We start from the raw sequence: 25,244 nt of genomic DNA, 5'->3' as shown, positions 1-25,244 counted from the left end.
ATTAATAGCGTCGGGTCCAACTCCATGTGGTTTAAATTTCGGTGACATGGTGTGCAAATTCCAGAAATGTGAACACCTTGGTTTGAGGGGTGCCCATGTGGAAGAGAAAAGAACCGGTTGACATTTCTCATGGGTTAACTTGTTGAAGTTCGCCGTTCGTGTTCTATTGGCCCATAACACACTCTTTATTCAGACACCATCATTCTTGTAAATGGAACCCTGCTGGCACAAAGAAAGTCTACAGGACTCCGCGTCTGTGGACCCTTGACACCGGCCTTCTCGTGAGCCAGCCATTCGTCGACTGCACTGACTGGGGGTGAGAATGAAGGCATGGCGAACTCTGCTTTCAAGATAATATAAACATCCACGTGAAATGTTTAATGACGTTTATTCATACCCAATAGCAACACGTTTAAAGGTACTACACTTGCGAGAAAACAGACGGTGTGACAAGTACATTATATGACCAGAATGCAGGATAAACTTTGTGGTGTGGACTCGACAAATGTTACAGTACAAAATGGAACACCAGCCCGCTTTTCTCGCCGAAAGGAATCCGAAATCAGATGGGAGATTTTGGCTACAATATTACTGACGTTAGCATGAACCTATGCATTCGAGAAATGCCAACTTTAAAACACTTTCAAGGACTGTGTGTACATTGTTGGTCCTCCGTCGAATTTAACTTATATTAAATAAGAAATAGTTCTGTCTTCATCCATCTTGAGCACTGTTAACTGAGGTTGCAGGTTGGTTCACCTATTTTTAAATATATAAAATGCGACTCGTTTAATATAAACAATGCGTAACATAAATATACCTGTACACAAGCTGTACAGCTGGAGGTAGTGTCACACAACACACAATCTTACCATGAATTTGGCAGCATCCATTCTTGAACATCGATACTTCCAAACGTTCACACACAGCATGAAACAAGGTGAGGATCAGAGAATATCGAGAGATCGGTTCTTTTTTAAAAACATCTCAACTCTTTAGAAAGTACAGCCAGTGTGGTCATGTTGTTTCGAACTAAAGTTTATGGTTGTTTTGTTACACATGTTCTAAAGTGTTTAACGAAACAGCATCACAGCGCAAGAACAGTATTGACCGTGTCAGCCGACTTGACTATTAGGTTAAGGCAATCGATGTGGAAATGCTGGGGCCCTCGACGTTCAGTGTGGAATGTAACTTGACCAAGGCGAGCCATTTTCACTGTAAAATTGTCGTGGCCGGACCTGGCCGCTCTTTCCTTTACTATCCAGATGATCCCATCCATCATCAATGCCTGTCCGGTTTGAGAAGGTTGGATTATTTACCCTGGCCCAAATCTTAGCGTTGACATGAATGTCTTCTCCAATGTGGTTAGGGCGAACGGTTAAGGAGAAATCTGCCATGAAGGTTCTGCTTTTTTTAAAAAAAGAATGATTTGACGAGGACAGAACGAGACTGAGCGAATAACACATCTCCAGCCACGAGGCTTCCCGGACTTCGGATCCGTGTTTTTGTATTCGCGAACTGCAGTCGGTGCGGATTTTCGGTCGGGTGCCCTAGAACTGCGACTCCTCGTCTTCCTGGCGGAGGTTGTCCTTCTCCGAGTCCACATCACCCCCGTTGCTGTCCTGCGCCCTGCTCCACTCCGGCCACGTCTCCAAGGTACCGGGGTCCAGGGGATTGGCAAACATCCCTGAGCAGCGGGACAGTTCCCCCGAGCCTGAGTAAAGTGTGTGGTCCGCGGCGCTGGGGCAGAAGAGCAACCTTTTAAAGGCTGCCCTGAAGTCGGGGCTCTTGCAGTAAATGATGGGGTTGAACGCCGAGTTGACATAACCGAGCCAGTTAAAAAACAGAAAGAGCTTGTCGGACACGCTATCTGGGCGGAACGCCTTCACCACATTTGCCAGAAAGAAAGGCAACCAGCAAAGGGTAAATGTCCCCATGATAATCCCCAGAGTCTTGAGAGCTTTGTGGTCTCTCATGGCTATAATTCTGGAAGGTCTCCTTCGGCCCGTCCTGCCGTTTGGGACGAAATGACTCGTGTAAAACCTTCCCTCGCACTTGTCGATCTTCTTCATCTGCTTCTTGGCTTCTTGAAAGACGCGGGCGTAGACGAAGATCATGACGAGCAGAGGCAAGTAGAAGGAGATAATGGAGGAGGCAAGAGCGTAGGCTTTGTTGGTCACGAAGTCGCAGCAGCATGGGTCGTTGTAACAGCGAAGGGCATCGGGGCCGTCGTCCCTCCACCAGTGCATCATAATGGGGAGCAGGGAGATGAGGGCGGAGATCGCCCAGACCCCACACACGATGACCCGCGCCCTGGCTTTGGTGAGCAAGCTCTGGTAACGGAAGGGAGACGTTATAGCGATGTAACGGTCTATGGCGATCACGCACAGAGTCTCGATGCTGGCGGTCACACACAGCACGTCGACAGAAGTCCACATTTCGCAGAAAACTGAGCCGTACAGCCAGTTCCCTCGCACCACCAAGGTCGCGCCGAGGGGGACCACCAGCAGTCCCATGATCAGATCTGCACAGGCCAGAGACACAATGAAAACATTGGTTAGGGTCTGGAGTCGCTGGTTCTTGGCGATGGCATAGACTACCAGCAGGTTGCCCAGCACGATGATCAGGACGATGAGGGCCATGACGGTGCCCATGCCAATCACCCACTGCTCCGAGAAGTCTTGCTGATGAGGCAGGTTTGGACTTACCCCGTTCGCAGGATTGACAAATAGGATTGCAGTCGATTTATTATTGTGACAGTCCAGAGAGGAGAATCCGTCTCCCATGGTCAGGGCCGCGTGTTGAGGGAGGCGAGGGCAGGCAGGGGTTTCATTTGCACGTCTCCCCGCCGATGTGGCTTCCTTCCCTCATCCTAGTCCTTTGCTTGCTTCAGATAAGCAGCCCGCCCGCCCCTTGACGTGAACGGTCGTGTAATCCAATGAGCTATTCCCTGCCCTCTCTCTCTCTCTCTCTGACACCACCTCCCCCTGCAAACTCAAAGTCTTTAGTACCAAGCAAACTTTTGAAACACTTGCCTTTCTTTCAAAGGGCGTTACCAGACTGAGAAAAGGGTTAAAAAAAAACTCCCCGGACTTGGAAGAAAAGTTAAAGGTTAAAATAATCTCCCTGCAAGCCTCACACCTAACAACTCACACCTGTTCTGCTTCCACTTTCCAATTCTCAAGTAGAATTAAACTGATAGAACCAATGGGAAGTCTTTGCTCCCTTGACATCTCGTTGCATGTCGAGCTCGTTCTCATTTCTGAGCCCAAGAAAATGGTCCCACCCTCTTCCTCCTCGGAACGGTTTGAAAAGATTATTTGCTGCTCCGGGATCGGACGCTCTGCTGTTCATCTGATGCTCGGAACGCAGTCAAAGTGCCTGCCTCAGACCAAAACATCCAACCCTGCAGCAAGTCGAACAGCCGCAAGTGGCGTTGCCTCGCTCCCCATTCTGCACGCCGACCACAAGCCGCTGTTCACACCGAAGAGAACGCGTCGGTCAGAAGTTCATTGGTCCAGTAGACTTTGTGCGGATTTCGGGAGGGGGGGATTCTGTAGATTGCACAGTCTCGACGCTTTTGGAAACGCCGAAAGGTAAGTCGAATAGTAAATGCTGCTCGTCAGCCGTGGCCACTTGGAAATCACAGGCGGTTACTTCTTGCTGTCCGAGATTGGCAGACTGAGACCATTCGAGCCTGCGCGGATTCTTGGAAAGTCTCCCACGCAACACATCTCATTTGAAGTGGACACTTGACACTGGAATGCATGCATTTCTTTTTATTCAGGCGAATGCCTACATTCTGCTCATACGAAGGGCTCGAGCCTGAAACTTTGGTTGTGTCTCTTTATCTTTGCTTAAGGACACAGCTTAACCTGGTGAGTTTCTCCAACATTGTGTTTTTACTTCAACCACGCTGTCTGCAGACTTTTACTCCTAAATACTTCTGAGAACTGAGTGACCTCCCCATTATCTTGGAGTTGAGGCCTCTATTTTCCCCCTCATTCGTTAATAATCTGAAAAAGGTGGGTATAGAACTTCAATTATTTCTTTCCTCACCCTCATGCCCAGAAATATCCTAATGGCTTTGCATGGCCATCTTCAATTCATCCCTACCCTGTGAGTGGTTATGAAATACATATTACATACCAGCGACTAAAAGAATTAAAAAAGCATGTTAATTAAATATTGTTAAGATGCATTTCACTAATAAATATATATTTTGTTAAACAGGCATCTATCTTTTTTAAAAAAAACCTCATTACTGAAATGCATCTTTCACTAATAAATATATGTTTTGTTAAACAGGCATCTATCTTTTTTAAAAAAAAACCTCATTACTGAAATGCATCTTTCACTAATAAATATATATTTTGTTAAACAGGCATCTATCTTTTTAAAAAAAACCTCACTACTGAAATGCATCTTAACAATATTTAATTAACATGCTTTTTTAATTCTTTTAGTCGCTGGTATGTAATATGTATTTCATAACCACTCACAGGGTAGGGATGAATTGAAGATGGCCATGCAAAGCCATTAGGATATTTCTGGGCATTAGGGGGAGGAAATAAATAAATATTACTTCATTATAACCGTTTACAGGACGGAAACAGGCCATGTCGGCCCTTCAAGTCCGTACCGGTTCACTTGAACAACTCCACTAGCTCCTCCGCAAACTCCTGAGGAAGTAGTAAAGTTATTACCTTTCAAATTATACCCACCTTTTTCAGATTAAAGGATTGAAAGCATGGAATTAAACGAATCAGGGGAAAAATAGCGGATAGATGGCTTCGACTCCAAGATGATGGGGCCGTATATATCAATGAAATAAAAGCATCAAGATTTCATTCAGTATGCATCCTTGAGTTATCCGGTTGTGGACATCAGGAGCTCATAAATTTAATAACATGGCAAGAAGAATTAAAGGTCAGATTGGAAAGCAGCTGAAATGTTATGATTATTTGCACCAAATGGTCGTCGTACAATCCTGTCTTCCATTATATTGAGAAAGGGAATAGTCGTTCAAAGAAGAATGTTAGCAGTGTAAAGACAAAGCTAAAGAATGGGATTCAATCAAGTGCGTCATCTGGGGAAAGAGACTAATTCGGGCTCGTGGGTTAAATGATGTGTTTTGACAGATAACTTTTAAGGAAACTTGTCATCAAAGTTTTGCTGACATGTGAGAACTTTCTGCAAGAGTTGTACTGGAATTGATAGTTTAAGAATGCTGTTATCCATTTGGGATTTATGTGGAGACCATTTTTGTGATAAATTCTCTATTGAACTGTACAATATAAAGAAAAGGACATCTGGAAAAAAAACCTATTTATATCTCTTTGTTAAAGGATAAGCTCTACAGAGGCCAAGGCATTTTTGAAACTTTTAGGTTAAAGCCCTTGGTGAGTTGAATGGAATAAAATCAGAATTTATTGTCATGAACTTGTGTCACGAGATTCATTGATATGCAGGCAGCGTCACAGGTGAAAATTGCTATAAATTACATTTTTTAGAAAATAAATAAATAGTGCAAAAAAAAAAGTGAGGTGGCGTCTGTGGTTCATAGTCCATTCAGAGATCTGATGGCAGAGAGGAAGAAGGTCTTTTCGTATTGTTGTATGTTCGCCTTAAAGGCTCCTGTACCTCCTTCCTAATGGTAGCAGTTGAGGATAGAGGCTGCTTTCTTGTAACTGTCCTTAAGGCAGTCAAGGCTGTGATGGCACTGTAGCCTTTTCTGTCCTGTGCATTGTACCTCCATACAGTGATGCAAGCAGTCAAAATTTTCTCCACGATACACCTGTAGAAAATTTCAAGAGGCTTTGGTGACATACTGAATCTCCTCAAACTCTTCGGGAGGCATAGCCAATGGTGAGTCTTCTTACCGGTTGTGTCAACATGGAGGCCCCAGGATAGATCTTCAGATTTGAACCTCTTGACTCTTTCCACTGCAGAACCCTTGATGAGGACTAGTTTGTATTTCTTCCTTCTGAAGTCCACAATCAGTTGCATCGTTTTGCGCTTGTTGAGTGCAACGTGGTTACCATGGCACCACTCAACCAGCTGTGATTCAACTGAGGACCGTAGTGTCATCATGTAATGGATTGGTGTTGGTCTTAATCTTTAAAGCTAAGTTAAAATATATTCTTAGTAAGTTAGTTTGTGGCCTGGATACAGGATCCCATCATATTTATAATACACTCAGAAGTGAAGTCATTTTCTCACACACACTGGGGTTTAAGATGAGAGTTAAATGTAGAATTAAGTAACAAATGTTATTGATAGTTTAATAAAAACTATTATTTTGAATTTACCATTGTCTGGTGAATTTTCCATTGCTGTTCCTTTGTTAGTAATAATAAGGTTTATTAGTTGGTACAATCATCAAATTGGTAGATGGCGTTTGATTGCATCTGGCCACACAGTCATGGGTGTAGTGTGAGAGGAGCAGTGGGCTGAGTACACTGGCATCCTTGAGTTATGCCAGTGTTGCTTGTCAGTGAGGCAGAGGTGTTATTTATGATTAATACTGACTGGTCTTCTGATGAGGAAGTCAAGGGTCCAGTTACAGAGGGAGACCCAGGTTTTGAAGCTAACCAGTACTGAGGGTATGATGGTGTTGAAAGCCTTTGACCTGCTTTCCTGACATTTCTCGACTTCTTGGTTTGCGCTGTTGGTGACTTGCATAATACATGAACTACAACTGCTTCCTATCACTTGTGAATAACCCAAACAGGAGAGAAAGCAGAACAGCAATGTGGATGCCATATTGTATATCAATCAAATTTTGTCCACCTGTTACTATCTTTGTCTTTCTAATCCCAACCCAATTTTATGATAGATGAATTGAAATAAACTCACTGCCCATTTAGCTTCACTAGGAGCTTGTGAAGTATAATTTTGTCAAATCGAAAAAGACAATACAAGCATATTATTTTGACTGCGAAGTATTTTTAGTGACTAATGTTATTTCGTATAAGGTTTTCTAAACATTCGTGGTGTGGCCCAAAAGAATTCTTTGTCATTCTTTTTCTTGAAATAATATTTTCTTCAATAATGACATGAACTCTCAATACTTGTTCATCTTTGCCTTTCATATCATCATGAAAAGAATTGGCAGGCAAATCAACAGAATCTTTTGGGCAGCAACTCTAAGTTGTGATTCCATATTTCCTTCTGACACAGAAGGGGGCCGCTTCACCCAGGAAGTCCATTCTGATGCACAGAATAATTCTGTTCACTAAATGAAATTGCTTTTAATCTATTCTCCCTATATTTCCATCAATCTTGCCAGATTTTACCATTTACCTATATTCCAGGGATAATATTGAATGTCCAATTAATCTACCAGTGTCAATAAGTTTTCAGATTGTGGGAGGAAACTCTCACAATCATGTCACCATGACCTTGGAATCATTGGTGCTGTTTGGTAGCATCTCGCCATATGAAAGAGCTACCTGTGACTCCATGCAGGTACAGCCAAACGATTGCAGAGATCCATTTGGTAAATTTAGTTCCCTGAGCATTTTGACTGTAAAATATTTTGTGACTAATGCTAATCCTTACAAGAGAAGGTTTTCTTTTATATATTTTGTTATATAGGATAATTTATCCATGTGTTCTCTACATTATCTATCAGAAATCATCCAAATGCTTTGTTCATAACCATTTGATTCAAAAGAACAATGCAATTATTAACACCAGACTATCTGCTATATTTTGCCTTTGGAATATGATCCATTGATGATCAAAGTTCATTTTTATTGTGTTTCACAAAAAGAATCAAAATCTAAAAACAAAATCAAATAATAAGCTAATTATATAAGTGCAATGTCATTCTTCATAACCTGCGTTTAATTCTTTGCATGCCATTGGTGGCAAATTGTCAAAGATTGCACTGTAGAATGAATAGGGAGATGCATCCATTTTGAGACCCCGCTTGACGAGAGTAGAGCATTCCTGAGAAACTGTTCATAAACTGAAAATTCATAAAGCAAAGACCAATGGTCTACTATTAGAGGCAATATTCTTAAAACTGAAAACCCATTATAATTTCGTCGTAAAAACAAATGCGGGTTTATTCTAATAAGCGAATATTTGTAATTCAAGTATTCGTAAAGCAGGATTTACCTGCGCAGGAAATTCCTTTAGCTCAAAGGTTCTCAACCTTTTTCTTTCCACTCACATACCACTTTAAGTATTCTCTATGCCATAGGTGCTCTGTGATTAGTAAGGGATTGCTTAAGGTGGTACGTAGGTGGAAAGAAAAAGTTTGAAAACTACTGTTTTAATCGTCCCTAATTGACTCATTATGTGCACGGATTCATACCTCCAAAGGGAATGGTCCAATGACAACTTTTATTGAGCAAAATATTTCAGTAACAATTGGGTCTAGAGCAGTAACTCTCAACCTTCCCTTCCCACTCACATCCCACCTTAAGCAATCCCTTACTAATCACAGAGCACCGACGGCATAGGGATTGCTTAAAGTGGGATGTGAGTGGAAAGAAAAAGATTGAGAGCTGCTTTAGCTGATGGATTATATAAATTAATATTAGTGAAGGTGAAATCTATAGCACAGATATTGATAAGAGTTTTGTGGAGATTTTCTTTAAATTTAGCAGTTCATACCGTCACTTCGCCACAGAGCATAGAATCTGGGCAATTGGTACGCTGAAATTTGAACCTATGATTATAATCGCACAATGGTGAAATAATTTCTCCTTCAAATGTTTTCTTTAAACCACATGTTTATGGTGCCCTAAACTTTTGAATATTAAATTAACGGTTGATTATATTTTATTCTTAATAAGTTCTTCATCGTTGCAATAATTTTATTTTTTTTTGAATGATCTATGTAAGTTAATTGGTTTAAGCATGAGCACTTCTCACTCTTACTGGCTCATTTCATCCTTTAAAGTAACTTACCACAACTCAAGGTTTATCAGCATATTTCATTAACTAAGATACCACAGTAATTAAACACTTAATAGTACTTGACTGCAAACCTATTGATGCCACAAAACTTGGAGAGTTTTGAAAAATAGGGCAAACATTTTGCAACAATATGTTCTTGGATTTGCAGAAAAGAGCTTTTACATAAAATTGTTTTCCTTGCCAGATCTGGTCACTTCCATTGAATCTTACATTTTCCATTGTCGTAATTTGTCATCAAGCTGATCAGGAAAATTCTAAGGATAGAGTGGAGTGAATCAATACCTTGTTATCCATCGGTATGCTAAATATGGACCTTTTAATGAGCAGAGGTTGTACATTGTCTGGTGGTGTGTGGTGCAGGAGGGGCAGACTTGTGGGGGACCCTTGCCCTGTGGATATTAAGTGCAAGTCCCATCCTCTTGTATGCTTTGGTAAATGATTAACAATGCCTTGGAGCATGGCCAATGGTCATGCGTAAATTCAAGTGTCATCTGAGTAACTCTACAGCTGAGGTTCAGGGGGTCTTGGGTCTAGACTGTAGGTTACTCTAGATTAAAGAGTTCCCATTAATTCTGAAGAGTTGTTCCAATTCTATGGTAAGTTCGTTGGTTTTTTTTTGCCATGAGAAAGATTGAGAACAGTGTTAATCAAGAATGTATGCAGATGCTGGGGTCAAGTGCAATACACAAATGCTGGAGAAACTCAGCAGGTCATGCAGCATATAGAGGAAATAAAGGTGTCCAATAATGGAGAGATTACACAGCCTTGTTTGACATCAATCTTTCCCAAAGTCAGTTCTGTGGTGGACATATTGGTCAGTATCATGGGTTTCATGCTGTCAAGATAGATGCAAGGTGAATTTGGGTAGCTGAGTTTAATGAGGATGTTCTACAGTCTGATGGAATGAGGTTGAAGAAGAGACCATGTCGTAACACTCCTTGCACCTAGAGTTGTCACACTAAGTCCACCGTGCTTCTGGATGGACATAATCTGCACTGTGAGATGGGCTGTTTGGCCACTGCCAGGTTGTGTATGAGAAAGACTCAACCAATGATATTCTCTGTGGCAGAAGGGAGGGAAGCCACCAGTCCTTCGTGCCTCCCCACCAAGCACTGTAGTTACCACAGAACAAACAATATTAGTATTGGTATCAGGGTGTTCAAAGCCCGAACAGGAACCACAATGTCCCTGAGAGAACAATCCGAAGAATGAATTATTTCCAGAATAAAATAATAATGTTTATGTGGAAGTGATTATGTAGATATTTACGGTAATTTTCAGATCTAAATATGCATTTGCATGCAGAAATTAATATGCCTTTTATTATCTTTCATGGTTTATAATGCAGTTTTTCATCATGTTAAATTGCATTTACTCTGACATCTCTGGTAACGTTTGCATTTGTCTGACTAATAACACTGATCTAAAGGGAAGAAAGGACTGATGGGTGGGGGGGGATACAGCATGGCTGCACTGATGGGCCTCTTCTGTTTTTGGTCTTCATTAATTATCTAAATCATGGTCACAACACAAAGTAGTTAAATGCACTGCTGATGTCGGACCACAGGATAGAGAGCTTGAAGGCACAGTCAAAATCTCAAAAAGAGCTTCCTTCTGGCCCATTTAAAATTAAATGAAGCATAACAGAAACAGAGGTACTGAACTGAATAACAGGGCTGCACAGTATAGAAATGGAAAAAGTATAGATCCTATGAAGTGGCCTCCGACAAGGAATGGTTTATACACCAGGTCATCAGACAGACAACTAGAATTGCGTTGCCTTTCATCATATTTAGACACTGAAAAATTATAATAGACGGTTTCCATATGAAATCATCTGAATTCCAAATTGTAAAATCACAATAATTTCCTATGCAGGGTGCGGTCTAGAATTGAGGAATCATTTAGGGCAGGAAAGGAAAAAAAAAGGAAAAATGATGATATCAAATGAGATTGCAATCAAAGTAAATAAACAAAAATGCTGGAGGAACCCAGTAGGTCACACAGAATCTACAGGAGGCAAAGATATATAACCAATGGCTCGGGCCTGAGCCCTTCTTCGTGGTGTGAGAGAAAAGCAGTCAGGCATCAGAATAAAAGGACTGGGAAGGAGGGGAGAAAGGGCAGGGGGAGGCGGTAAGCACAGGCCCACAGATAAAGCAAAGACATGGTTTAAAGACAGGAGAGGAAAGGTGAGAATTGGTTGGGGGAGAGGGTCGGCTCTGTGGATGCAGAGCTGGAGAGAAGTAGACGTGGATGCCGTGAGTCTTGCTGAGTTCCTCCAGAACTTTTGTGTATTTACTACAATCACAACATTTGCAGAGTTTCTTGTTTCACCCTGTGATTGCAATCAAGTTGACTTGATTTTGAAGTTGAACTCGTTTTTGACTTCAAAACTAAATCATTCTTGGAAAAGTTAACCAGTTACTGCAAAGGTTTTAGGACACGAAATCTACTTGGCAAATTCAATAATTTTGCATATAGAATTTCATCATTGAAATAATGTTTTTTTTTCTGGCATTCTGGCAAACACTGCTTTCTGGCATTAGAGTAAAATGCATTGCTGTTTGTGAAACAGTATTTCAGAAACAATCAGATGGGAATTGAACCTAGATGATTGTCAATCTGTTCCAGACTCTCATTTGAGGATGTGTTTAAGTGCAATGCTATATGATATATATATATATATACATACATAGAGTGCCTGAGCATTGCCTATTCCTTAGGAACCTTTCTAAGTCATGCCATTATAAAGTGGGTGTTGAATCATAGAGAGTATGGCCATGATTCATGTCGAAGTGAAAATATTAATGGGTCAACTGATGTAATTCTTTACTACTTGAACAATTATGCTGCTTTTCGGTCTGAGTGTTATTACCATCGTTTCTCTGGGTTGGAAAAATAGGAAATTGTTGGGAACATTAGATGATTCATGTTTGGACTAATGTCAATCCTCTACTCATGGTTAATGAGCTACACTTTTCAAAAGGTTTATTATTTTGTTCAAACCTATTGAAATTAATTCCCATTGACTTGTATGAAGTAAAATTGATTCATTTGAATGCTTTAAGAGATATATATCTTGAAATGTATGAATTAACATCTCTTCACAATTCTGATGGATAATATCAATGTGCATCATTTCACCATTTCACCAATTCGAAAGTTATCAGTTTCCTTAGCTAAAATAGGCTTAACTCTGATCTTAACAAAGGGGTTAATCTTAACAAATATCACATTGAAGAATATAGACATCTGAAAAAGTGATGAAAATCATTTTAAAATCAACATTAATCATAGATTAATTTGTTTCAATTTAAGAAAGGTTGGATTGAAATATGAAACCAACTTGGGTCTGTTCAGTGTAATTATTTTTGGCCAAAGAACAATTTAGCAGTGGTCATCGTCATTGACCTGTTCCAGTTTAGAAGCTTTCATTATGGAACCAATAAGTTATAATCCTTCAATTTAAGGTCTGGTATTTTAACAATGAGGTGTCATTCACATATTCTGCCTCTTTGTGTGAGCGTTCCTGGGCAACCACAATAAAAGGTAAAGTGGCAGATGAAGGGATAAGCTTCCTAAAGGTCTGCCTGGATAATGACAGCCTTTAGACAAAATTACAGGAAGAAGACAAGTTTGCCATGTGAATTGGCACGTTAAAATCTTGGGGATGCATCTCATCATCTTTGCTTTTATGAACTATGTTTTATTGTAATCATATTTTAAAACGGATGCTCTGTCTTAACTGTTCATACATATAATTTGTTTTATTTGAACCATACATTTTTGAATGGCAGAGCTTATCTGTGGCCTGTTGTGTGCAGGTTTTAGGAAGAAAATTTTTAAATTTCATCATACAGCATGGCACTAGGCCTTATTGCGACCGTTTCCCTTTATAATTGCTTTTGAGAACATGTAGCAGGTTGTTTTGACTCATTAATGAATGTACATTTCCATAGCATTGAATTTTCCACTTCTTTTTTACTCTAAACAGTAAACTATACTTTAAAACAGGGATCCCCCAAAGTTTTTAGACCATCAACCTCTTGATCCCTCATAGACCCCCTCAGGCGTGTGCAAAATGTGGGATGTTTCCTTTATGCACAGGCCTAGTCTTCTGTGCATTATATACCTGGAAGATCCTAAAAATCATCACTGTGTTTTCCAACCACCTTTAATCCTGATTTTTTTAAATGTTAAGATTTGTATAGTTTGCATAAATTTTATTTTATTAAGGTAGCCAATATTTACATATTTTGTTTAATCATTTATTAACACTGCAATTTATGCAATTTATTAAATGGTCGTGAGAAAGTTGGCTTGTGCAGTCAGGTTTGTTTTAAATAACCATGGGAAAACGTGGTCAGCATTGAAATAAATGCTCGTGCACTTCAGAATTATGAAGTTACTGCTTATATTGTTTATCCTTAATGTAACATTATATTTTTCACTTTGGTTAAATTTTCTCTTTTTCATATGAAATTTAAATTTGTTTGTTTTAGGGGAAAATGATTAGTACATTTTTAAAAAATTATTAGGAGCTATATTAATATTTACAGCAGAAGTGTGGAGGATTACAATGTTTATTTTTACTAGACTGCTTAGGCAATATTCAGACCCAGGAGGTTTGGGGATGGGGGGGGGGGGGGGGGGGAATGTTAGGGCTTTTGCTTGGGTTTTTGGTAAGTCTGCAAGGTTGTTTTGATTTCATGGTCTGCACATTTTCTCTTTCAGTATGGTTTCAAGGTGGCAGCTCTTGGAGGGATGACAGATACAACTGGATTATTTTTACAATATTAGTTAAGACTTGTGAATAGCCAAATTAGACTTATTTTGTAGAATATTAAAGGGATGAATGGTCCAGTTAAACTTTAAGGATATTTGCCCATGTTAGACACTTGAAAGCCAATATCGTCTTTCTTCCAGAAACTCGTATCAGGAATTCTGATATGGATAGACTTATGACAACAAAAATCCTGATTTGTATAAAAGAAAAGGTGAACTTAAAACTAAATTTGATCTTTCCACTTATCCAATTGAACAGCTACTCTTGAAGAGTAGGAGTCCGTTCCTCATTCGTGGAGAAAAAGTCTGGTAAACCTTTGCCTAGCCAATTGAAATAAATGGCTGCTAAGAGAGAAATTAATAAAATTTTGGATGGAGGATGGTATGGATACTAGTGATCACTTTAAAATAAATGATACTTTTCGAGCATTCTGTTCTAGATTGTATACTTCTGAATCCTGTAATGATGTTGGATTCAATGTTGGATTTTCTAGAGAGCCTTAATTTGCCTTTGCTTTCTCAGAAGCAACACTCACTTTGAGTCTGGAGGTACCTATCTCTCAAGAGAAAATACTCTTTGCATTTTTTCTCTGTAAATCTCTGGGACCTGATGGCTACCCCGTGGAATTTTGCAAATCCTTTTCCAAATTGCTTGTGCCCTACTTTAGTTCTGTATGTAATGATTAATTTAAACAGGGGAATTTCCTTCATCTTTTAATGGAGCCTTTATTTCTCTTATTATGAAAAAGGGGAAGAATCCAATTGAATGTATTTCTTTTAGTCCTATCTCTTAATGTAAATATGATGATCTTGTCCATAGACTGGAGAATATTTTACCATTAATCATTTTGGAAGATAAACTGGTTTCGTTAAGATCCATTATTCTTATTGAATATTTAATATTTTATATTTACCTCCTACCCTTACCCCTGAATGTGTTCTTTCTTTAGATGTAGTAAAGGCTTTTGATTGGGTGGAATGGGGTTATTTATTTGCTATTCTGGAAAATTTAATTTTGGGCCATGCTTTATTAAATGGATTAAATTACTGCCTCAATTCTTACTAATCACAAAATTCTTTGCTGTTTCAATATCAGCAAAAAAAACATTTTGTCCATCTGGCATCATAATTTTCAAATTAGCTGGTTGATGCAGCCCAGATTTGTATCCTTTTTTCCAAAGGGTGTTCTTCAGTGGATTAAATTATTTTCTGCACAATATTAACACAGCACTTGTATCAGGATTAATTTTTTTTTTTCATTTTAAACTTCCTGCTCTTTCCTTAACCTTTTTTGCTGCAGCTCTTCATATTTTTTCCACAATCATTTAATTTCATACATCTAATTAATATCGAGCGTGGTTTTGGATTAATTCCTGAACGTGAATAAGTAGATCAATATACATTTTCACCCCCTCTACTCCCTCTTTGAGTCCCACATTTTAACATTATTAAGTCTAGTAAAAAATTTTTAAAAATCCATCTTTTCCAATATTTTTCATTTAATTCTTTTTCTACTTTAACCACTCTTTCCATAGTTTCATCCATTTTTTCCCACTTCTGTTATTCTTTCATTTAAAATCCCTATTTCTGGTTCTAGTCTGGTCACATGATATGAAAATTGCACCATTAGAATTCAACCCTGGAAATTATTGGCTGGTGAGCCTGACATCCATAGTAGATAAATTATTAGAAGGTGTTCTAACAGAACAGATAGACAATTATTTGGATAGCCAGAAACTTGCTGAGGGATAATAAATATGGCTTTGTGTGTTATAGGTCATGTTTAACTAATCTTAGAGTTTTTGAGGAGGTTACCAAGAAATTTGACAAAGGAAAGGCTATGGATGTTGTCCACATGGATTTTAGTAAGGCATTTGACAAGGTCTCACAAGGGAAGTAGGTCAGGAAGGTTTAGACACTAGGTGTTCTTGGTGAAATAGTGAGCTGGATTCGACAATGGCTGGACAGGATAAGCCAGAGAGTGGTAGTGGATGATTGCTTCTCAGACTGGAGGCTTGTGATTAGTGGTGTGCCTCAGGGATTGGTGCTGGGACCATTGTTGTTTGTCATCAATACCAATGATCTGGATGATAATGTAGTAAATTGGATCAGCAAGTTTGCAGATGACACTAAGTTTGGAGGTGTTGTGGACAGCGAAAAAGATTTTCAAAGCTTGCAGAGGGATCTGGACCAGTTGGAAAAAATGGTGTGAAAAATGGCAGATGGAATTTAATGGAAACAAGTGTGAGGTTTTGCATGTTGGAAGGACAAACCAAGAAATGACATATATTGTGAATGGTAGGGAACTTAGAAGTGTGGTAGAACAGAGGAATATGGAAATACAAATACATAATTCCTTGAAAGTGGTGTCACAGGGTGGTAAAGAGAGCTTTTGGTATATTCATAAATCAATGAATTGAGTACAGGAGTAGGGATGTTATGGTAAAGTTATGAGGCCAAATTTGGAATATTGTTTATTTTTGTCACTTAACTGCAGGAAGGTTATCAATAAGATAGAAAGAGTGCAGAGAAGATTTACCAGGATGTTTCCTAGCCTTCAGGAACTGAGTTGGCCCATGAGTTTGTGCCTCCCAAATAACCTACACTCTGATATGTTTTGAATGGTGGGAGGAAGGGTGGGAAACCCACATAATGTACAAACTCTTTACAGACAGCAAAGGGTTTGAACCCTGGACCCAGGCCCAATCGCTGGTGCTGTAAAGGCATTGTGTTAACTGCTACGCCAACCATGCCGCCTCAAACAGGTTTTGACTTTATTCCCTGAAGCATAGAAGAATGCGGGGAGATTTGATAGAGGTATTTAATATTATGAGGGGGATAGCCAGAGTAAATGCTGAGAGGCTTGTTTCTCTGAGGGTAGGTGAGATACAAATCAGAGGACATGGGTTAAGAGTGAAAGGGGAAAAGTTTAAGGGGAACATCTTCACACAGGGAGTGTGGAATGAGCTTCCAGCTGAGGTTGTGAATGCGGGCTGAATTTTTAACATTTAAGAAGAATTTGGACATGCATGGATGGGAGAGGTATGGAGGGCTATGGACTGGGTGCGGGTGATTGAGATTAGGCAAAAAAATGGTTCAGCATGGACTAGAGGGATGAAGGGGCCTGCTGCAGTGTTCTATGGTCTAAAATGGGGTGATGAGTCAGCATACAGGAGGGAAATTGAAAACCTGACTGAATGCTTCACGAGAAACAACCTTGCACTAAATGTCACCAAAACCAAGGAGCCAATTGTTGACCTCAGGAAGGGAAACCCAGAGGTGTACGATCCAGTGATCATTGGGGGATCAGAGTTGGAGAGGGTAAGCAAATTTAAATTCTTGGGATTCACTATCTTGGAGGACATTTCCTGGGCACAACACACTAAGAATCATTGTGAAGAAAGCATGTCAGCACTTTTACTTCCTGTGCGGAGGTTTGGTATGACATCAGAAATCCTGGCAAATTTGTACAGATGTTTTGTGGAAAATGTGCTGACCAGCTGCATCAGTTTGATATATCCAAAATATACCACAAACCATACTTTCCACAGATACATTTGGTAATGGGACAAATGCAATTGGGTAACTGTTATAAAGCAAATTTTAGTAATACTGTAAATGAAATCCTGAAATAGCTTAAGGAATAACAAAGCAACAAATGTCAGGAAAGTGGGAGTTCTTGGCTATTGCAGAAAAAAAAGATACAATGCTTGGGGGGGGGGGGGGTCATGTTGAGAGGAGGGTCCAATGAGAGGCGCATGTTTTGTCCATCTTCTGTTCTAAGTCAGAAGGGAATGTGTAATAAAATGGGATGGGGTATAAGAAGGCAGGATACATAAGTGTACAAAATACATCATCTTTAGTCATCTTGGTGTTGGTTACTTCATTAAGGGTTGGTGCATGTTGGCAGTGCATGGAGATTGAGAATGTTAGGATCACAATTCTGAAAGGCTATTTATGTTGGATTGATGAGAAGCTGAAGGGTTCTACCGCACAAATATGGCAGCATCCATATGTCCAGGATAGTTTGTACTTCTGCATTACCAGTTTGCAGCCCTAATGTGTGGAACCAAATATTTAAACTATTTTGCAGCCAGACAGATGATTGATGAGCTGCAGGGTTTCATTTCTCCCGGTGCCCATGCCAGACTGGAAAGGGTATTGTCTTGCACTTTTGTAGTCGACTATACAATCACCAAATGTTGATTTACTTAAACAATTCAACTCTGTCTCTCTCAAACCATTTATAGTTTAGCTTTGTGATGACATTGACATGTTATATATTGACAGAAATTCAAAACCATTTCTTGAAATTCTTGGCTAACTTTATTGAAATTGAGTGAGGAGGTAAATTCCTTGTCTATTTACTGGGTGTATTTTAATTTCGTTGAGTTGCATCCGACAAGTGGATCTGGCACTTAGCTGAGAAAATCTTTGATGTTTTGATAGCTGCTGAATTACTCGAGGAGACTAAACTCTGGCAGCAGGAACAGATCTTGCTATCAATCACTGACCAACAACCCATGGTGTTGGCTAGTATTTCTCAGCCTTTCTGAATGGAAGCCATTGAGTTCACATTTGGTAACATATAGGCTTGTAAGCATCTAGTGACATGTCTGGCAACTCCCGATAAGGACGGAGCCATCCCAGAGAACCGATAGCAGCCCTACAGTTGGTACAGAACCTCTGTCAAGTCTGTTTGTATTGATTTTTTCATCTTTTTGCAACTTCTTTAACTACGTTTCCTCAATATTATTAAAACATCATTGCCCCTTCACATGCAACTCCCCGTCCTGAGGGGAGCTGAGTGGGTTGGTCAAGCGCCCCAGGTTGGAATCTCAAGATGCCAGTGAACATGGGCGAATATAAAGCCTTGCCAGCTTAAGGCTTAACCCGGATTTATTTCCCACGTCAAATTAGTCCAAGAGCTGAACGTATTGGCCTTTTTACAGGAGAGGGTCAGGATTTAATCGAGTTGTAATGTCTGGATTTACAAGCCACAGAATTGGGGGGGGGGGGGGGGTGGAAACAGCTCTGTACATTTTCAGTATACAGTTCTTCATCTGGTTCAATGAGTATTGACATTAATTGTTACACTATTCACTAGGCATTGCTGCCAAACACTGGTTAAGCCACATTGGGCCCGTTTTGCTGACAGATTAATTGTGGTCACAATTACTTAAGTGCAAATGATAAATTGATAAATGTCTGAAGACAAAGGTCAGGTTAGTCACAGCTATCCAATTTGCTGCAGATAAAACAGGGGGTATTATCGCTATCTCCCACACCACTGCAGTGTAATGCTCTTGCATACTTGCAGAAGAATCAAACTAAATTATCCACCAAGAGGAAGAATGAGCCCTGTTGATTTGAATTAATCCTCCTAATGATACGAAAACATTCATTGCTCAATTGGCCTCCTCAGCAGTGCTTTTTACTGCAACCACGGTGCCTCATTAGTTAAGGTGTTAACATTTTTGCAAGCAATCTGAAGTTTTTTTTCTCCTCTTCCTTTGACTTCATCCACCTTCAGAGCAAGCTTTCTTTCACATTTTCTCATTTTGTTTCCCATGCCTAATTTGACATCGCACTCGTTGACTCGAAACTTTCTTCACAGTCCTCCTTTAGAAATTAACCGATTCATTGTCTTTAATCTATGAGCAAGCTGACACATAGAAATGCTTCTCCCTGTGAGGAGGGGGCACTAAAATAAAAGGCCACATTCTCGGGTCACAGGGTAAGCTGGATAGGAATAAAACGTGAATGCCTGCAGAAGCAGGGATTGATGTACAGCCGCAATGCTGGAGAAATTCAGTAGATCAAACAGTACTTTATATAACAAAGATAAACATAACTAATATTTCAGGTATGAGCAAAATGTAGGCAGGTGCTAGAATAAATTGGTGGGGAGGGGCAGGGGGAGGAGCACAGTCCCACGTGGGAGGAGGTAATAAGATGAGAGAGGGAGGGCACAACTGCGAATAGAAGAGGGGCATAGCTCTGCGAATGAGAGGCAAGGGGGTGGAGAGCTGGAGGAAAGAAGACAGGGATAGGAAAGAGAGGGAGAACAGGGAGTGGTCTTGCAGAAACCGGAGAAGTCTATGTTAATGTTGTCTGGTTGGAGAGCACCCAGATGTAATATTAGGTGCTGCTTCTCCAATTTCCGGGTGGCCTTGGTTTGGCAGTGCACGATGCCATGGACAGAGATGTCGGCACGGGAGTGGAGGTCAGAATTGAAATGGTTGGCTATTGGGCGATCCCTGTCATTGAAGGTGCTCAGTGAAGTTATCTCCCCGTCTGAACAGAGAGATAAATTTCCAGACACAATGGCATCAAGAGGTCATCAGGAAGAGCAGGACGACAGTATTGAGTTAACTGATAAGCTGTAGTGACCTTGTGGGCTCAGGGAGTTGGATGTCTCCTATTTTTCTTTATTTTGTTGCAGCACATAACAAAGTATTTATGCTGCACATCTGCCCAAGCATAGTCAATTATGATGATTCGAGCAAAATCGTGCTGCCTAGGGCAACACCTGGTCAGGCTAAAACTCTACTGGTCACCTCATTGTCATTTAAATTGTCACCTATTTAACGAATCAAGGACACACATACAAATTTTACCAATGTCTTGTAAACTGCAGTGGAACTGCAAATCTTGAACCGTGAAAGAGGAATAAAACAAGGCATGGGCAGAATTAGGAAATAAAGGTGCACAAAATATATAAAGCTTTGAATTAAAATAAAAGTATAAATGTCAAGCTTGAAGCTGCACTAATTCAGGGAGTAGGTCAGTGTACAAAATACTATGAAGAGAAACAGGAAGGAAAAGAAGAGATTACAAATGAGCAAGCTGCCAGCTATCTCTCTGGACTGGGCCCAGAAATTATATACTATCAAGATATTGTTTTTTTTCTTTACATTATTAAATTGTAAGAGTTGATTGTTAAATACAGTTCCGTAAATAGTGTCACCAAATGGATTTTAGTCAAAGAGCAGTAAAGAATAAGCAATTGATTTTTAGCCACCAATAAAAATTGGATAATCCACCCTATATAATTTCTAATCCATTTTTCAGTTGATTTCACAATCCTTTGATCTACTTAGTTAACAAGATTTACATCGCTTGTTTCTCCAATAAGATTTACTGTTGCCTGGCCTGTTCACAGTTGTCATTTTCCTAGCTGAGCTATTAGCAGCTCTAACTCTCTGTAACCAGCCATGCAAAGTATGGAATAACTCAGTCATTTAAGAGCAAGTGGGAAAAGAAAGAACAAATGTCCTCCTCTACCGTGCCATGGCCCAATCAGATTCTAAATATCTTTGACCCAGGTGCTTTTATAAAAATTGAATGAAATTTTCATGTTTGTTTTAGAAATTGATGCTACGAGTTACCTCCAGAAATAGTTATAAAGGGTGAAGATTGTAAGATGCTGTTGATTGCACGCACTTCGTCCGTAATGTAGTTACTGCCATTTTTTCATCATTAGTTCCATAGCATTGCAGCAATTTCGATTGCTGTGTTTAGTTGGTAGTCAGTGCTTGATAAGAGTAGTCTTGTTCAAAGGGAACCGAAAAAGTATTTATGCTTATAGTAAAGGCAATTATAGGAGGATATTGAATTATTTTTCTGAACTTAGTTTTTGAAATGTCATAAGTTCAGGATTTTTGATTTATCAATGCATTATTCAAGTCATAGAATTAAAAATCTATTAAGGAAACAGACCACGTAGTGAATGCTTAAGTAATGTGAAATAAAACACATTTAATACTTTGGAGCTTGTTGACTATCCCATTTACAACAGTTCTCTATAACTTGGTATGCTGAGACATTTTGGCACATTTTTATCAGGAAATGAGTTCCAACTTGAATTTCATACAAATGGCAGTCTTTTTTAGAAAAGATTGATGACTTTGGTGACTAATTAAGTTTATAAAAAGGCATTAATGTACAAAAGTAGCTGTGTTTATGACTTGCAGATTTTCAGAAATCCATAAATCTGCTTCTCAATTGAGCAGTAGAAAGAGATGAATGATTTTGCCACATGATCACGTGAACATTTAATATGCCTTTATCAATATTTTTTTTTTAACAGTAGCATTGACCCATTTGCTATGAATGTTGCCTGCAGTAATTTTTAACCTTTGTCATTACTGGGATTTGTCTTGGTTTAGCTGTACAACACCCAGCACTGCAGCAGGTTAATTCTTTGGCTTTTATCAGCTGCCCCCCATTTGAAAGCACATTTGCACTTAAAATTGTAAAATATAACCAATACTAGATTTACAATGGACTCAATCAGTGGTTTTCAAACATTTTCTTTCCACTCACATTACCACTTTAATAATCTCTGTGCCATAGGTGGTCTGTGATTAGTGAGGGATTGCTTGAGGTGGTATGTGAGTGGAAAGAAAATGTTTGAAAACCACTAGTCTAGATCTTTTCTAAACTTTGGTTAAATCAGATTTGTTTGCAGAAGGGGGTAACTACATTTGTTTGCGTAGAATTTAATTATTAGCTTAATTGTTTAAGTCATCTTAAAATGGTTCAACTTTAAAAGTATCTGATAATTTAGTGATTTTTTTAAAGAACGTTGAGAATAGGAGATGGCAGTACAGATTTTTAGAAAGCATTTGATGAGCAGCTTCCTACAAATGCAAGTGAAAATTAGTGAGACTGTCAGTTAGTAAAATTATCTGATGATTGTTACAAAAATTGAGGTAGGACATTGAGAAAAATAAATGAAATAGATCTAGGGCAGTTTTAAAACTAGAAAACAAAGATAGAAGAAAAAAGTTTTTCTCTCCGTCATTTTAGCAGAGGAACGAGGCTGAAATTTGAGCAACATTGTGTTTAGAATAGAGTTGACATATTTTATGCAATTTTGAGTGATTGTAGATCAGAGAATGGGAATCTTTGCTATAAGGACACCAGGGCTGAAAAAAAACTGTTGGCAGATTCACACAGATATTGACATATGATTATTAAGAGAATTATTAGAATAGGTACTTATTTACTACAGATTTGAAGGGAAACTTTTGCATAATTTTTTAAAAAAAGGTAATGTGATTTTGAGTAAAATTGGGTGTAAATGGAACATCTCATTTCTGCATCCTGCTCATGTGTAAATGTAATCAGCTCTGATAGCTTACTGCACTGCAAACTCTGTAGTACACCTCACACAAAGTGCAATCTGGTACACTTTCGACTGATTAATAGACTCACTTAGTTGCAGTAAAAATATTTAAAATTCAGCAGGAAATGCGCAAAGCAATGTACCGTGACTCGAGCCTTTCTTTGTATCCAGAAGCTTGCATTGGCCAGTTTTCCAAAAGTAGGAAATAGAGGAGCAAAGCTTTTCAGGCATGTTAGATTCCTGGAACACCCTGGAATGGTCCATTTTGTTTGATTACTGTTTTCATTGTGAAGAAATTTGAATAACATGAACAATCTTATGGGTGATGTCTGCTGGACTTGAGCAAACCAACACACTTTTTGCCAAAATTAATACTGTTATATGGATACTTTGGTTTAGTGCCCATAGGAGAGAGTGAAGTAACTTGAATCTCAAACAATTACTGAATAAATTCTTTTTTACATTAAAAATGGCATGATTTTATTCATGCTTTGAAATTCATCAAAAAATCGATATGAGGTATGCACTTCTCATTCTTTAGAGATAAAGCCTTGAAATTCCCAGACTGAGAGGCGCAGACAGGAAAATCAAAGCGCAACGTCAATGTGTTTCATTGCCTTTTCCAATTTGCTCATTATTTCAAATGGCTGAAGAATCGGAAGTAAAATTTAAATTGCTACAAATGGGAGATGCTGGTGACTCCTGCCCTGTTCTCTGATCAACAGTTTCTTTAAACAGAGCCCTGAGAGGTAAATGGAAGTCCAAGACACATTGACATTTTTAGTTTGAGTGGTATAAGAATATAAAGAATTTTCAAGTTACCAGTGATCATTTCTGAAATATTTTAACATTTGATCATTTGAGTTTGAGGTGTTCGGATTTTTATTGCAGTTGACTTTTCACACTGCCACAGTTGGCATCCAAACTACATTTCAACGATATGGGTTTTGTTAATTTCTGTGACTATTCATAGTACTTCATTGAAGGTCAAAATAAAGTTAATGAGCCAGTTGCTTTACTTTTGAATAATTCCCTGTATTAAATGGTAACAATTCTCTGACCAAGAAAGCAGCCAATATTAAATTGACTATACATTTGATACCTGATTGCCGTTTTCTATGTTTCTCTTTTCTTTGGCTTGGCTTCGCGGACGAAGATTTATGGAGGGGTAAATGTCCACGTCAGCTGCAGGCTTGTTTGTGGCTGACAAGTCTAATGCGGGACAGGCAGACGTGGTTGCAGCGGTTGCAAGAGAAAATTGGTGTGTTGGGGTTGGGTGTTGGGTTTTTCCTCCTTTGTCTTTTGTCAGTGAGGTGGGCTCTGCGGTCTTCTTCAAAGGAGGTTGCTGCCCGCCGAACTGTGAGGCACCAAGATGCACGGTTTGAGGCGGTATCAGCCCACTGGCGGTGGTCAATGTGGCAGGCACCAAGAGATTTCTTTAGGCAGTCCTTGTACCTCTTCTTTGGTGCACCTCTGTCTCGGTGGCCAGTGGAGAGCTCGCCATATAACACGATCTTGGGAAGGCGATGGTCCTCCATTCTGGAGACGTGACCTACCCAGCACAGTTGGATCTTCAACAGCGTGGATTCTATGTAACCAAAGTACATTTACACCAGTTCTCTTAAACTTGAACTCAAGCCATTATCCATTCAACCTGGCTGTGTAGAAAGGTGAGATCCTTCTGGAAGAACCTGGGGACATTCTGAAAAAAATTACAAAAGTGGATTTTTCACATGATTGGAATTGTACCTTCTGCGAAACATTATGGCCGTGTGTTTTAAATTATCCAAGTACCAAATTCAGACGGCTTTGGCAGTAGCCAGGAAATGTATAGTGGTCGCGTGGAAGTCCGGCTCCCAACTAAATATTACATGATGGAATAAGGAAATCACATACTATTTAAGGAGGAAATTTGACTGATTTGCAGATATGAATATTTTTCCCCTTTCCCAACAGAGAAATGATTAGGATCAAGAAAATGGGACGTGGCCCAGACAACATGCTCAGTCTTTTTTTTTCTTTTTATTCCTTACTTTTGGTTATTCAGTTACCTTGGATATTTTTTTTTCTTTCTCCTAGGCTTCTGTAGGGGTTTTGTGTTTGTTATTTTTTGCATCTGTATAATTTATATAACTTTATTCCTAATTATATAGGGGAAAGTTGGGGGAGGGGAGAGAAGGGATAAGGTGGGGTGATAATAAACAGATTCTGTATGTTATACTGGTGTTGGAAGAGATTGTATTGTGTGTTTGAATTTATATGATTCAGAGAATATGTAGAAAAAGAACTGAATCTTGTTAATAATAATAATAGCTTCAAAATAATATACCTTTCAGATTTTGGATAGTTAACCATTTTCAATAGGATTGTGGGTGAGTCAGATTATTGA

General features: G+C 39.3%; 3 protein-coding genes across 7 annotated transcripts in view; 1 reads left to right on the top strand and 2 right to left on the bottom strand.

Moving 5' to 3' along the window:
- Positions 1 to 25,244, top strand: part of ccdc186 (coiled-coil domain-containing protein 186) — a 124,299-nt gene that overhangs the window by 69,508 nt on the left and 29,547 nt on the right. The window lies entirely within an intron of this gene.
- Positions 370 to 3,355, bottom strand: adrb1 (adrenoceptor beta 1). The gene is made up of 2 exons (XM_069900004.1): positions 873 to 3,355; positions 370 to 759 (listed from the first exon to the last, which is right to left on the bottom strand). Exon 1 carries the CDS (start codon positions 2,784 to 2,786, stop codon positions 1,551 to 1,553), a length of 1,236 nt encoding a protein of 411 aa, XP_069756105.1. The 5' UTR covers positions 2,787 to 3,355; the 3' UTR covers positions 370 to 759; positions 873 to 1,550.
- The window catches only part of nhlrc2 (NHL repeat containing 2), a 96,782-nt gene continuing 95,257 nt past the window's right edge, over positions 23,720 to 25,244 (bottom strand). For all 4 annotated transcript variants that reach the window (XM_069899999.1, XM_069900001.1, XM_069900002.1 and 1 more), the window contains one exon: positions 23,720 to 24,557. The gene's annotated coding sequence lies outside the window, so the exon portion shown is untranslated. The remainder of the gene's footprint in view (positions 24,558 to 25,244) is intronic.

This window comes from Narcine bancroftii, chromosome 10, assembly GCF_036971445.1.
Source record: "Narcine bancroftii isolate sNarBan1 chromosome 10, sNarBan1.hap1, whole genome shotgun sequence".
NCBI classification, from domain to species: Eukaryota; Metazoa; Chordata; class Chondrichthyes; order Torpediniformes; family Narcinidae; genus Narcine; species Narcine bancroftii.
The sequence above is the reverse complement of the archived record's forward strand: the minus strand, read 5'-3'. Positions and strand labels throughout refer to the sequence as shown.